General features: G+C 37.6%; 1 protein-coding gene across 1 annotated transcript in view; it reads left to right on the top strand.

Moving 5' to 3' along the window:
* Window positions 1-11,948: 11,948 nt before the first annotated feature.
* The window catches only part of LOC309796175 (uncharacterized protein), a gene marked incomplete at its 5' end in the record, with an annotated part of 165,816 nt that continues 162,396 nt past the window's right edge, over window positions 11,949-15,368 (top strand). The window contains one exon of the mRNA XM_082609233.1: window positions 11,949-11,956. Within this exon, the coding sequence (XP_082465359.1) occupies window positions 11,949-11,956 (8 nt within the window). The remainder of the gene's footprint in view (window positions 11,957-15,368) is intronic.

Below are 15,368 nucleotides of genomic sequence, written 5' to 3' on the forward strand. Positions count from 1 at the left end.
GACTACTAAGGGAAAATTGGACTGCTACTCCACAATGGAGGTAAGGAAGGGTATTTCTGGAATTTGAGTGAACCCTTAGAGGGTCTTTTAGTATTACCATGCCCTGTGATAAAAGTTAGCAAAAAATACAACAATCTAACTCAGGCATAATTACTAATGACCTAGACCCTTCAGGGAATAAAGGTTTGGGCCACTACACCAGGTAAAGAACCATGATCAGATGAGGTGCTTGCTGAAGGCAAAGGGAATACTGAGTAGGTAGTGGGAGAAGGTAGTTATAAATACCAGCTACAACCATGTGACCAGTTACAGAAACAACGACTGTGATTGTCATGAATATTTGATCCTGTGAATCTGTGTATATGTATCTTTTATTTATTCCCTCCCTTATTCCCTTATTATGTAACACAATATGTATTGGCTTTACATTATAATATTTGTGTTATTAATTTTATTAATGCTATAGGATATCAATGAGAAGGGTAAACAACACAAGAACTTTATGTCCTCTTCTGGGGAAGGAGTTAGTGTATTTTCAGTTGTATACATAATGGTTGTATCATGTTAGGTGGAATTATGACCATGTTATTGTCTTGGTTTTTGGGGGGTGGGAGATTAAGTGTGGATTAAGGAGATGCATTTGGGTGCCAAGTAGACAAGGGATGGATTTATAATGGTTAATTTTATGTGTTAACTTTACTGTGCCACAGGGTGTGCAGATTAAATATTATTTCTGAGTGTGTCTTTGATAGTATTTCCAGATAAGATTAACAGTTAAATAAATAGACACAATAAAGTAGATTTTTTAAGATTTAATTTTATTATTTTGGGGTGAATTCGGTCTTAGTTGCTGCGCACGGGCTTTCTCTAGTTGTGGAGAGTGGGTGCTACTCTTCGTTCTGGTGCATGGGCTTCTCTTTGCTGTGGCTTCTTGTTGCAGAGCACAGGCTCTAGGCGTGCAGGCTTCAGTAGTTGTGGCGGGGGCTCAGTAGTTGTGGCACGCAGACTTAGTTGTTCCATGGCATGTGGTATCTTCCTGGACCAGGGATTGAATCCATGATCCCTGCATTGGCAGGCAGATTCTTATCCACTGTGCCACCAGGGAAGTCCCATTTTACAGTTGACTTTTTAAATTTATCTTTTATCTTGCAACTTTACTAAATTCAGATATTAGTTGTGGTTTCTGTGAGTTCCTTGAATTTTCTATATAGACAATCATCTTCAAATAGGGGTAGAGATTTTTCCATTTTTAAAAAAATTTTTTAATTATAATTGATTTAAAATATTGTGTTAGTTTCTGGTATACAGCAGTGATTCAGATATATATATATATATATATATATATATATATATATATATATATATATATATATATATTCTTTTTCAGATTCTTTTCCATTATAGTTTATTACAAGATATTGAATATAGTTCCCTGTGCTATATAGTATGACCTTGTTGTTTATCTATTTTATATATAGTAGCTTGTATCTGCTCATCTCAAACTCTAATTTATCCCTCCCCCCTTTCCCCTTTAGTAACCATAGTTTGTTTTCTATGTCAGTGAGTCTGTTTCTGTTTTGTAAATAAGTTCATTTGTATCATTTTTTAGATCACACATATAAGTGATATCATATGATATTTGTCTTTGTCTGACTTAATCGCACTTAGTATGATAACCTCTAGTTCCTTCCATGTTGCTGAAAATGGCATTATTTTATTCTTTTTTATAGTTAAGTAGTATTTCATTATCCGTCCATGGACGTTTAGGTTGCTTCCATGTCTTGGCTATTGTATATAGTGCTGCTATGAACATTGCATGCATTTATCTTTTCAAGTTAGAGTTGCCCCATATATATGCCCAAGAGTGGGATTGCTGGATCATATACTAACTCTATTTTTAGTTTTTTAAGGAAACTCCATACTGTTTTCCATAGTGGCTGAACCAATTTACATTCCCAAAAACGGTTTCTTACTTTCCAATTTATATGCATTTTATTTCCTTTCCTTGCCTTATTGCTGTACCTCAGACTTCCAGCATTGTTTTGAATAAGAGTGGTGGGAGTGAATATACTTACCTTCCACCTTATCTTAAGGGGAAAGCATTCAGTTTTTTATCATTAAGTATAAATTAGCTGTAGATCTTTTGCAGATGCTCTTGATCAAATTGAGGTAATTTCCTCTATTCCTAACTTTCTGAGAGTGTTTATAACAAAATGGGTGTCAAACTTTGCAATTAATTTTTGCATCAATTGTTGTGTTTTGTCTTTCTTAATTTGTTAATTTGGAGGATTACAGTGATTGTTTCTCAAATATTGAACCAGTCTTGCATTCCTGGATTAAACCCACTTAATCATTACACAACTTTTCATATGTATATATAACTCAGTTCTCTTTGCCTACATTCTGTTAAGGATTTTTTTGCACTTATATTAATGAGGAATATTAATCTGTAGTATTATTTCTACATACTATGTGTGATTTGGGTATCAGAGTAGTACTGACTTAATTCAATAAATTGAAAAATATTCCTTCCTCCACTATTTTCTGGATGAAAAAGTGTAGAATTAATGTAATTCTTCATAAATATTTGATAGAATTGCCCAGTGAAAGCTTCTGGACCTGGAGATTATTTTTTTTTTCTGGAGTTAAAATTATGAATTCAATTTCCATAATAGTTATAGTCCTATTCAAATTATGTTTTATATTGGATGAGATGTAGTAGTTTGTATTTTCCAAAGAATTGGTCCTTTTATCCTGAGTTATCAAATGTGAACATAGAGTTGTTCATTGTATTCTTATCTTCAAGGTCTATAGTAATAATTCCTGTTTCATTCCTTTTCTTTCTTTTATTTATTTTTAATTAAATTAAAATTGACATACTGTATTATATTAGTTTTAGGTGTACAACATAGTGATTTGATATTCTTATACATTACAAAGAAGGAACTTCCATATTGTCTTCCACAGTGACTGCACCAATGTATATTTCCACCAACAGTGCATGAGGATACCTTTTTCTCCACATCTAACCAACATTTGTTATTTCTTCTTTTTGATAATAGCCATCCTGACAGGAGCGAGGTGGTGTCTTACTGTGGTTTTTGTTTTGTATTTCCCTGATGATTAGTGATGTTGAACATATTTTTATGTGATTGTTGGCTATCTGTATATTTTATTTGGAAAAGTGGCTATTTTTATTAGATTTTTCTTTTATTTGATATTGAGTTGTATGAGTTTTATTTTTAATTAGTTTCTGCTTTATAACAAAGTGAATCAGTCATACATATACATCTGTTCCCACATCCCTTCCCTCATGCATCTCCCTCCCTCCCACCCTCCCCATCCCACCACTCCAGGCAGTCACAAAGCACCGAGCTGATCTCCCTGTGCTCTGCGGCTGCTTCCCACTATCTATCTACCTTACGTTTGGTACTCTATATATGTCCATGCCTCTCTTTCGCTTTGTCACAGCTTACCCTTCCCCCTCCCCATATCCTCAAGTCCATTCTCAAGTAGGTCTGTGTCTTTATTCCCGTTTTACCCCTAGGTTCTTCATGACATTTTTTTTTTAATTCCGTATATATGTGTTAGCATACGGTATTTGTCTTTCTCTTTCTGACTTACTTCACTCTGTATGACAGACTCTAGGTCTATCCACCTCATTACAAATAGCTCAGTTTCGTTTCTTTTTATGGCTGAGTAATATTCCATTGTATATATGTGCCACATCTTCTTTATCCATTCATCCGATGATGGACACTTAGGTTGTTTCCAGCTCCGGGCTATTGTGAATAGAGCTGCAATGAACATATTGGTACATGTCTCTTTTTGAATTATGGTTTTCTCAGGGTATATGCCTAGTAGTGGGATTGCTGGGTCATGTGGTAGTTATATTTGTAGTTTTTTAAGGAACCTCCATACTGTTCTCCATAGTGGCTGTACCAATTCACATTCCCACCAGCAGTGCAAGAGTGTTCCCTTTTCTCCACACCCTCTCCAGCATTTATTGTTTCTAGATTTCTTGGTGATGGCCATTCTGACCGGTGTGAGATGATATCTCATTGTAGTTTTGATTTGCATTTCTCTAATGATTAATGATGTTGAGCATTCTTTCATGTGTTTGTTGGCAGTCTGTATATCTTCTTTGGAGAAATGCCTATTTAAGTCTTCTGCCCATTTTTGGATTGGCTTGTTTTTTTTGTTTTTTTTTTTTTTGCTATTGAGCTGCATGAGCTGCTGATAAATTTTGGAGATTAATCCTTTGTCAGTTGCTTCATTTGCAAATATTTTCTCCCATTCTGAGGGTTCTCTTTTGGTCTTGTTTATGGTTTCCTTTGCTGTGCAAAAGCTTTTAAGTTTCATTAGGTCCCATTTGTTTATCTAAGTTTTTATTTCCATTGCTCTAGGAGGTGGGTCCAAAAGGATCTTGCTGTGATTTATGTCATAGAGTGTTCTGCCTATGTTTTCCTCTAAGAGTTTGATAGTTTCTGGCCTTACATTTAGGTCTTTAATCCATTTTGAGCTTATTTTTGTGTATGGTGTTAGGGAATGATCTAATCTCATACTTTTAGATGTCCCTGTCCAGTTTCCCCAGCACCACTTATTGAAGAGGCTGTCCTTTCTCCACTGTACATTCCTGCCTCCTTTATCAAAGATAAGGTGACCATATGTGCGTGGGTTTATCTCTGGGATTTCTATCCTGTTCCATTGATCTATCTTTCTGTTTTTGTGCCAGTACCACACTGTCTTGATTACTGTAGCTTTGTAGTATAGTCTGAAGTCAGGGAGCCTGATGCCTCCAGCTCCGTTTTTCGTTCTCAAGATTGCTTTGGCTATTCGGGGTCTTTTGTTTTTCGAAACAAATTTTGAAATTTTTTGTTCTAGTTCTGTGAAAAAATGCCAGTGGTAGTTTGATAGGGATTGCATTGAATCTGTAGATTGCTTTGGGTAGTAGAGTCATTTTCACAATATTGATTCTTCCAATCCAGGAGCATGGTATATCTCTCCATCTATTTGTATCACCTTTAATTCCTTTCATCAGTGTCTTATAATTTTCTGCATACAGGTCTTTTGTCTCCTTAGGTAGGTTTATTCCTAGATATTTTTTTCTTCTTGTTGCAATGGTAAATGGGAGTGTTTTCTTGATTTCATTTTCAGATTTTTCATCATTAGTGTACAGGAATGCCAGAGATTTCTGTGCATTAATTTTGTATCCTGCTACTTTACCAAATTCATTGATTAGCTCTAGTAGTTTTCTGGTAGCATCTTTAGGATTCTCTATGTATAGTATCATGTCATCTGCAAACAGTGACAGCTTTACTTCTTCTTTTCCAATTTGGATTCCTTTTATTTCCTTTTCTTCTCTGATTGCTGTGGCTAAAACTTCCAAAACTAGGTTAAATAAGAGTGGTGAGAGTGGGCAGCCTTGTCTTGTTCCTGATCTTAGTGGAAATGCTTTCAGTTTTTCACCATTGAGGACAATGTTGGCTGTGGGTTTGTCATATATGGCCTTTATTATGTGGAGGAAAGTTCCCTCTATGCCTACTTTCTGCAGGGTTTTTATCATAAATGGGTGTTGAATTTTGTCGAAAGCTTTCTCTGCATCTATTGAGATGATCATATGGTTTTTCTCCTTCAACTTGTTAATATGATGTATCACATTGATTGATTTGCGTATATTGAAGAATCCTTGCATTCCTGGAATAAACCCCACTTGATCATGGTGTATGATCCTTTTAATGTGCTGTTGGATTCTGTTTGCTAGTATTTTGTTGAGGATTTTTGCATCTATGTTCATCAGTGATATTGGCCTGTAGTTTTCTTTCTTTGTGACATCCTTGCCTGGTTTTGGTATCAAGGTGATGGTGGCCTCGTAGAATGAGTTTGGGAGTGTTCCTTCCTCTGAAATTGTTTGGAAGAATTTGAGAAGGATAGGTGTTAGCTCTTCTCTAAATGCTTGATAGAATTCGCCTGTGAAGCCATCTGGTCCTGGGCTTTTGTTTGTTGGAAGATTTTTAATCACAGTTTCAATTTCAGTGCTTGTGATTGGTCTGTTCATATTTTCTATTTCTTCCTGATTTAGTCTTGGCAGGTTGTGCATTTCTAAGAATTTGTCCATTTCTTCCAGGTTGTCCATTTTATTGGCATAGAGTTGCTTGTAGTAATCTCTCATGATCTTTTGTATTTCGGCAGTGTCAGTTGTTACTTCTCCTTTTTCATTTCTAATTCTATTGATTTGATTCTTCTCCCTTTTTTTCTTGATGAGTCTGGCTAATGGTTTGTCAATTTTGTTTATCTTCTCAAAGAACCAGCTTTTAGTTTTATTGATCGTTGCTATCGTTTCATTCATTTCTTTTTCATTTATTTCTGATCTGATCTTTATGATTTCTTTCCTTCTGCTAACTTTGGGGGTTTTTTGTTCCTCTTTCTCTAATTGCTTTAGGTGCAGGGTCAGGTTGTTTACTCGAAATGTTTCCTGTTTCTTAAGGTGGGATTGTATTGCTATAAACTTCCCGCTTAGAACTGCTTTTGCTGCATCCCATAGGTTTTGTGGCATCGTGTCTCCATTGTCATTTGTTTCTAGGTATTTTTTAATTTCCTCTTTGATTTCTTCAGTGATCACTTCGTTATTCAGTAGTGTATTGTTTAGCCTCCATGTGTTTGTATTTTTTACAGATATTTTCCTGTAATTGATGTCTAGTCTCATAGCATTGTGGTCGGAAAAGATACTTGATACAATTTCAATTTTCTTAAATTTACCAAGGCTTGATTTGTGACCCAAGATATGATCTATCCTGGAGAATGTTCCATGAGCACTTGAGAAAAATGTGTATTCTGTTGTTTTTGGATGGAATGTCCTATAAATATCAATTAAGTCCATCTTGTTTAATGTATCATTTAAAGCTTGTGTTTCCTTATTTATTTTCATTTTGGATGATCTGTCCATTGGTGAAAGTGGGGTGTTAAAGTCCCCTACTATGAGTGTGTTACTGTCGATTTCCCCTTTTATCCTGTTAGTATTTGCCTTATGTATTGAGGTTCTCCTATGTTGGGTGCATAAATATTTACAATTGTTATATCTTCTTCTTGGATCGATCCCTTGATCATTATGTAGTGTCCTTCTTTGTCTCTTCTAATAGTCTTTATTTTAAAGTCTATTTTGTCTGATATAAGAATTGCTACTCCAGCTTTCTTTTGGTTTCCATTTGCATGGAATATCTTTTTCCATCCCCTTACTTTCAATCTGTATGTGTCTCTAGGTCTGAAGTGGGTCTCTTGTAGACAGCATATATATGGATCTTGTTTTTGTATCCATTCAGCCAGTCTATGTCTTTTGGTGGGAGCATTTAATCCATTTACATTTAAGGTAATTATTGATATGTATGTTCCTATTCCCATTTCCTTAATTGCTTTAGGTTCGTTATTGTTGGTATATTCCTTCTGTTGTGTTTCTTGCCTAGAGAAGTTCCTTTAGCATTTGTTGTAAAGCTGGTTTGGTGGTGCTGAACTCTCTCAGCTTTTGCTTGTCTGTAAAGGTTTTAATTTCTCCATCAAATCTGAATGAGATCCTTCCTGGGTAGAGTAATCTCAGTTGCAGGTTTTTGTCCTTCATCACTTTAAGTATGTCCTGCCACTCCCTTCTGGCTTGTAGCGTTTCTGCTGAGAGATCAGCTGTTATCCTGGTGGGGATTCCCTTGTGTGTTATTTGTTTTTTTTTTCCCTTGCTGCTTTTAATATGATTTCTTTGTGTTTACTTTTTGACAGTTTGATTAATATGTGTCTTGGCGTATTTCTCCTTGGATTTATTCTGTATGGGACTCTCTGTGCCTCCTGGACTTGATTAACTATTTCCTTTCCCATATTAGGGAAGTTTTCAACTATAATCTCTTCAAATATTTTCTCAGTCCCTTTCTTTTTCTCTTCTTCTTCTGGAACCCCTATAATTCGAATGTTGGTGCGTTTAATTTTGTCCCAGAGGTCTCTGAGACTGTCCTCTGTTCTTTTCATTCTTTTTTCTTTATTTTGCTCTGCAGCAGTTATTTCCACTATTTTATCTTCCACCTCACTTATCCGTTCTTCTGCCTCAGTTATTCTGCTAATGATCCCATCTAGAGTATTTTTCATTTCATTTATTGTGTTTTTAATCGATGCTTGATTCATCTTTAGTTCTTCTAGGTCCTTGTTAACTGTTTCTTGCATTTTGTCTATTCTATTTCCAAGATTTTGGATCTGGGAAATAGAATCTTGGATCATCTTTACTATCATTATTCTGAATTCTTTTTCAGGTAGGCTGCCTATTACCTCTTCATTTGTTAGATCTGGTAGATTTTTATCTTACTCCTTCACCTGCTGTATGTTTTTCTGTCTTCTCATTTTGCTTATGTTACTGTGTTTGGGGTCTCCTGTTTGCCGGCTGCAGATTCGTAGTTCCCGTTGTTTTTGGTGTCTGTCCCCAATGGCTAAGGTTGTTTCAGTAGGTTGTGTAGGCTTCCTGGTGGGGGGGACTAGTGCCTGTGTTCTGGTGGTTGAGGCTCGATCTTGTCTTTCTGGTGGACAGGTCCACGTCTGGTGGTGTGTTTTGGGGTGCCTGTGGCCTTATTATGTTTTTAGTTAGCCTCTCTTCTAATGGGTGGGGTTGTGTTCCTGCCTTGCTAGTTGCTTGGCATAGGGTGACCAGCACTGTAGCTTGCTGGTCGTTGACTGAAACTGGGTGCTGGTGTTGAGATGGAGATCTCTGGGAGATTTTCGCTGCTTGATATTATGTGGAGCTGGGAGGTCTCTTGTGGACCCGTGTCCTGAAGTTGGCTCTTCCACTTCAGAGGCACAGCACTGACTCCTGGCTGCAGCACCAAGAGCCTTTCATCCACACGGCTCAGAATAAAAGGGAGAAAAAGTAGAAAGAAAGGATTAGTAGAAGAAATAAGAGAGAGAGAAAGAAAGGAAGAAGGAAAGAAATGAAGGAAGGAAGAAAGAAAGAAAGGAGGGAGGGAGGGAGGAAGGAAAGAAAAAGAAAGAGTGAAAGGAAGAAGGGAGGGAGGGAGGAAGGAAAGAAAGAGAGAAAGAAGGAAAGCAGGGGTGGAGGGAGGGAGGGAGGAAGGGAAGGTAGAAAAAAGAAAGAGCAGGTAAAGTAAAATAGAATAAAGTATGAAATATAGTAGCGTTATTAAAATTAAAAAGTAATTATTGAAAAAAAATGGACAGATAGAACCCTGGGATATATGGTGGAAGTAAAGCTATACAGAGAGAATCTTACACAGAAGAATACACATACACATTCACAAAAAGAGAGCAGGGTAAAAAAATCAAAAATCTTGCTCTCCAAGTCCGGCTCCTCAATTTGGGATAATTTGTTGTAAAAAGAGGAAAAGGGTGAGAAGTCTGACATCTTGGTCTCTAAGTCCACCTCCTTAATTTGGGATAGTTCGTTGTAAAAAGAGGAAAAGGGGGGAAAGTCTTAAATCTTGTCCTCAAAGTTCACTTCCTCAATTTGGGATGATTCGCTGTCCATTCATGCACTGCACAGACGCAGGGCACATCAAGTGGACCGTGGAGCTTTAATACGCTGCCTCCGAGGCTGCAGAGAGATTTCCCTGTCTCTTCTCTGCTCTCACAGCTCCCGGGTCTCAGCCTTGGACCTGGCCCCGCCTCTGTACGTAGGTCGCCGGAGGGCATCCGTTCTTTGCTCATACAGGAAAGGGTTTAAAGGAGCCACTGATTCGGGGGCTCTGGCTCACTCAGGCAGAGGGGAGGGAGGGGCGCACAGTGTGGGGCGGGCCTGCGGCGGCAGAGGCCAGCGTGACATTGCAGCAACCTGAGGCGCTCCACGCACTTTCCCGGGAAAGCCGTCCCCGGGGCCCGGGGCCCCGGCAGTGGCGGGGTGCACAGGCCCCCCGGAAGGCAGGGCAGACAGTGACCCGCGCTCGCACCCAGGCCCCGCGGCGGCGGCAGCAGCAGCCCCAGCGTCCCACGCCCGTCTCCGGGGTCCACAACTTTAGCCGCGGCTCGCACCTGCCTCCAGCGCTTCCCCAAGCAGCCCTCTTAATGCCCTCTCCTCGCCCACCAGGAAACAAAAGGGAAGAAAACGTATCTTGCCTCTTCGGCAGCTCCAGACTTTTTCCCCGGCCTCCCTCCGGGCTAGCCGTGGTGCACTTCAGGCTCTCTTCCTGCCGCCAGCCCCAGTCCTCTCCCTGCGCTCCGACTGAAACCCGATAACAGCTCCCAGCCCCGCCCGCCCCGGTGGCCGAGCAGAGAAGCTTCTCGGGCTGGTGTGTGCCTGAGGGCACCGATCCTCTGTGCGGGAATCTCTCTGCTTTGCCCTCCACACCCCTGTTGCTGTGCTCTCCTCCGCTACTCCGAAGCTTCCCCCTCCGCCACCTGCAGTCTCCGCCCGCGAAGGGGCTTCTAGTGTGTGGAAACCTTTCCTCCTTCACGGCTCCCTCCCACGGGTACAGGTCCCGTCCCTATCCTTTTGTCTCTGTATATTCTTTTTTCTTTTGTCCTACCCAGGTATGTGGGGAGTTTCTTGCCTTTTGGGGGGTCTGAGGTCTTCTGTCAGCGTTCAGTAGGTGTTCTGTAGGAGCTGTTCCACGTGTAGATGAATTTCTGATGTATCTGTGGGGAGGAAGGTGATCTCTGCATCTTACTCTTCCGCCATCTTCCTCCCGGACCTGTATGAGTTTTTATGTATTTATCAGATATATAAACCCCTTATCAGATATAACCTTTATAAATATCTTATCCCATTCAAGTGGTTCCCTTTATGCTTTACTGGTGGTTTCCTTTGTTCTGCAAAAGATTTTTATCGATAGTTTGATGTAGTCCTTTTGTTTACTTTGCTTTTGTTTCCCTTACGTGAGGACACATATCAAAGGAAAAAAAAAGTTTCTAAAGCCAATGTCAAAGAGATTACTGCCTACGTTTCTTTTAGGATTCTTCTATTTTCAGGCTTTATATTAAGTTTAATCCATTTTGAGTTAATTTTTGTATATAGTATAAGAAAGTGGTCCAGTTTCATTTTTCTGCTTGTAGTTGTCCATGTTTCCCAACACCGTTTATCAAAGAGACTGTTTTTTCTACATTATATATTTTTGCTTCCTTTGCCATAGATTAATTGACCATATAAGTGTGGGCTTATTTCTGGGCTCTCTACTCTGTTCCATTGATCTATATTTCTGTTTTTTTTTTTTTTTGTCAGTACCATACTGTTTCGATTACTATAGCTTTGTAGTATAGTTTGAAATCTGGGCACTTGATAAATCCAGTTATGTTCTTCTTTCTCAAGAGCACTTTGTCTATTTGAGGATTCTGTAGTTTCATACAAATTTTAATTTTATTTGTTGTAGTTCTCTGGAAAATGACATTGATATTTTGATAGGATAGCATTAAATCTGTGCATTGTTTTGTGTAGTATGGACATTTTTAATAATACTGATTCTTCCAATCCATGAACATGATATTTTTCCATTTATTTGTTTCATAAATGTCTTATAGATTTCAGAGTACAGGGCTCTTACCTTCTTGGTTAGATTTTCTCCTAGGTATTTCATTCTTTTTCATGCAACTGTAAATGGGATTTTTTTCTTCATTCATCACTCTGATAGTTTGTTATTAACATATTGAAATGAAACTGATAACTACAAATTAATTTCATATCCTGCAACTTTACTGAATTCATTTATTACTTCCAATAGTTTTTTAGTGGCGTCTTTGGGGGTTTCTATATATAGTATCATGCCATCTACAAATAGTGACAGTTTTACTTCTCTCATTCCAATCCTATTATTTCTTCTTCTTGTCTAATTGCTGTGACTAGGACTTCCAATACTATGCTGAATAAAAGTGATGATAGAGGAAATACTTGCCTTGTTCCTGATCTTACAGGAAAAGCTTTAATCTTTCCTCCATTGAGTATGACGTTAGCTGTGAATTTTTCATATATGGCCTTTATTATGGCGAGGTATGTTTTGATACCCACTTTGTTGAGATTCTTTTTCCTTAAATGGATGTTGAATTTCATCATATGCTATTTAGATGATTATATGATTATAATCAACTGTTTTGTTAATGTGGTGTACAACATTGATTGGTTTTTCAGATGTTAATTCTTGCTTCCCTGGAATATTACTTGATCAACATGTGTGATTTTTTAATATATTGTTGAATTAGGTTTGCTAATATTTTCTTGAGAATTTTTTGCATCTATGTTTTTTAGTGATATTGACCTACAATTTTCTCTTTTTGTACTGTTTTTGTCTATTTTTGGTTTCACAGTAATCCTGGTCTCATAAAATGAGTTTGGAAGCATTCTTTCCTCTTCAAATTTTTGGAATAAATGAGAAGGATAGACATTAAACTTTCCTGAAGTGTTTGGTAGAATTTACCATCTGGACCTGGACCTTTGATTGTTGGAAGAGTTTTTATTACAAATTCAATTTCATTCCTAGGACTCAGTCATTTTAGATTTTCTACTTTTCATGATTCAGGCTTGAAAGATTATGTTTAAGGAATTTATCCACTTCTTCTAGGTTGTCTAATTTGTTGGCATATAGTTTTCATAGTATTCTCTTATGATGCTTATCTTTTCAAAGAACCAACTCTTAGTTTCATTCATCTTTACTATTGATTTCACTTTCTTTTGTTTCATTTTCAGATTTTATTTTCTCAATTTCCACTCTGATCTTTATAATTTCCTTCCTTCTATTAACTTTGGGCTTTGCCTTTTTTCTTTTTGTTCTTTTAAATATAAAGTTATATTTTTTGTTTGTCTCTTCAGATAGACTTGTATTGCTATAACCATTTCTCTTAGAATTCTTTTTGCTCAGTCCCATCAATTTTGGAAAGTTGTGATTTCATTTTCATCTATCTCAAGTATTTTTCAATTTCCTTTTGATATGTTTGTTGAATCATTACTTGTTTAGTAGCATGTTGTTTAGTCTTCACGTTTACTTTTTTCCAGCTCTTTTCTTTTTTTTTTGGAATATATTCTTTTTATTTCCTCTAATTTTAAGAGAATTTTTTTTTTTGGTTTTCAAAGTTTATTTTTATTTTATTTATTTATTTATTTATTTTTATTAGTTTCTGCTTTATAACAAAGTGAATCAGTCATACATATACATCTGTTCCCACATCCCTTCCCTCATGCATCTCCCTCCCTCCCACCCTCCCCATCCCACCCCTCCAGTAATGGTGAGCACTCTGGACTCTGAATCCAGCTCTTTTCTTGTAATTAATTTCTAGTTTCATATCACTTCGTTTGAAAAGATGCTTGATATGATTACACTTTCTTAAATTTAGTGAGACTTGTTTGGTGACATAATGTGTAATCTTTCCCAGAGAATGTTCCATGTGCACTTGAAAAGAATGTGTATTCTGCTGATTTTGGTTGGAAACTTCTGTATTTATATATTAGGTCTATTAGTATAATGAGTTGTTTAAGGTCAGCGTTTCCCTATTGATTTTATATCTGGATGATCTATCTATTGATGTAAGTGGGGTATTAAATTCCTCTACTATTATTCTATTGCTGTCAATTTCTCCCTCTATTTCTGCTAATAATTGTTTTATATATTTAGGTGCTCTCATATGCAGGGCATAAATATTTAGGAATGATATATCCTGTTCTTGCATTGACCCCTTTATTTATTTATTATGTAATGCCCTTATTTGTCTTTTGTTAAATGCTTAGTTTTAAGTATATTTTTATCTGATGTAAGTATTGCTATCCCAACTTTATATTTCAGTTTGCATGGTATATTTTTTCCATCCTTTCACTTTCAGACTGTGAGTTCGTTTTGGTTTAAAATGAGTCTCTTGGAGCTTCTGGTTGGTGAACACTGAGAGATTTGGGAAGAGTGGGGCATTAGCACAGGACATGGAAACTCCATGCCCTTTCCCCATACCTTCCCACTGCGTGTCTTTAACATGGCTGCTCGTGCATTACATCCTTTTATAACCAACCAGTGATCTACCGTGTGGCTGACAGAGTCTTGTTGCTCTGGCCGGGTGTCAACCCTGTGCCTCTGAGGTGGGAGAGCTGAGTTCAGGACATTGGTCCACCAGAGACCTTCCAGCTCCATGTAATATCAAACACTGAAAGCTCTCCCAGAGATCTCCATCTCAACACTAAGACCCAGCTCCACTCAAAAACCAGCAGGCTACATTGCTGGACACCTGATGACAAAAAATTAACAAGACAGGAACACAACACCACCCATTAGCAGAGAAGCTGCCTAAATTCATAATAAGGTCACAAACAACCCAAAACACACCACCAGATGCATACCTGCCCAGCAGAAAGAAGAGATACAGCCTCATCCACGAGAACGCAGGCACCAGTCCCCTCCACCAAGAAACCTACACAACCCGCTGAATCAAACTTAGCAACTGGGGGCAGACACCAAAAACAATGGAAACTACAAACCTGCAGCCTGTAAAAAGCAGACCTCAAACACAGTAAGTTAAGAAAACTGAGAAGACAGAAAAACACACAGCACATGAAGGAGCAAGGTAAAATCCCACCAGACCAAACAAATGAAGAGGAAATCAGCAGTCTCCCTGAAAAATAATTCAGAGTAATGACAGTGAAGATGATCCAAAATCTTGGAAATAGAATGGAGAAAATACAAGAAACATTTAAAAAGGAACTACAAGAAGGAAAGAGCAAATAAACAATGATGAACAACACAATAAATGAAATTTTAAAATTCTCAAACAGAAATCAATAACAGAATAACTGAGGCAGAAGAAAGAATAAGTGACCTGGAAGATAAAACATTGGAAATAACTACCACAGAGCAGAATAAAGAAAAAAGAATAGAGGACACTCTCGGAGAACACAGAGACAATATTAAACACACCAACATTCGAATTGCAGGGGTCCGAGAAGAAGAAGAGAAAAAGAAAGGAATTGAGAAAATAGTTGAAGAAATTTTAGTTGAAAACATACCTCATATGGGAAAGGATGTAGTCAATCAAGTCCAGGAATCACAGAGAGTCCCATACAGAATAAATCCAAGGAGAAACACACCAAGAAAAATATTAATCAAACTATCAAAAATTAAACACAAAGAAAAATATTAAAAGAAACAATGGCAAAAAACAAATAATATACAAGGGAATCCCCATAAGGTTCACAGCTGATTTTTCAGCAGAAATTCTGCAAACCAGAGGAAGTGACAGGTCATATATAAAGTGAAGAAAGGAAAAAAGCTACAACCAACATTGAGCTACCCAGCAAGGATCTCAATCAGATTCGAGGGAGAAATTAAAACCTTTACAAACAAGCAAAAGCTAAGAGAATTCAGCACCACTAAACCAGCTTTACAACAAATGCTAAAGGAACTTCTATGGGAAGGAAACACAAGAGAAGG

This window comes from Mesoplodon mirus (genome assembly GCF_964341445.2).
Source record: "Mesoplodon mirus genome assembly, chromosome: X".
Lineage (NCBI taxonomy): Eukaryota > Metazoa > Chordata > Mammalia > Artiodactyla > Ziphiidae > Mesoplodon > Mesoplodon mirus.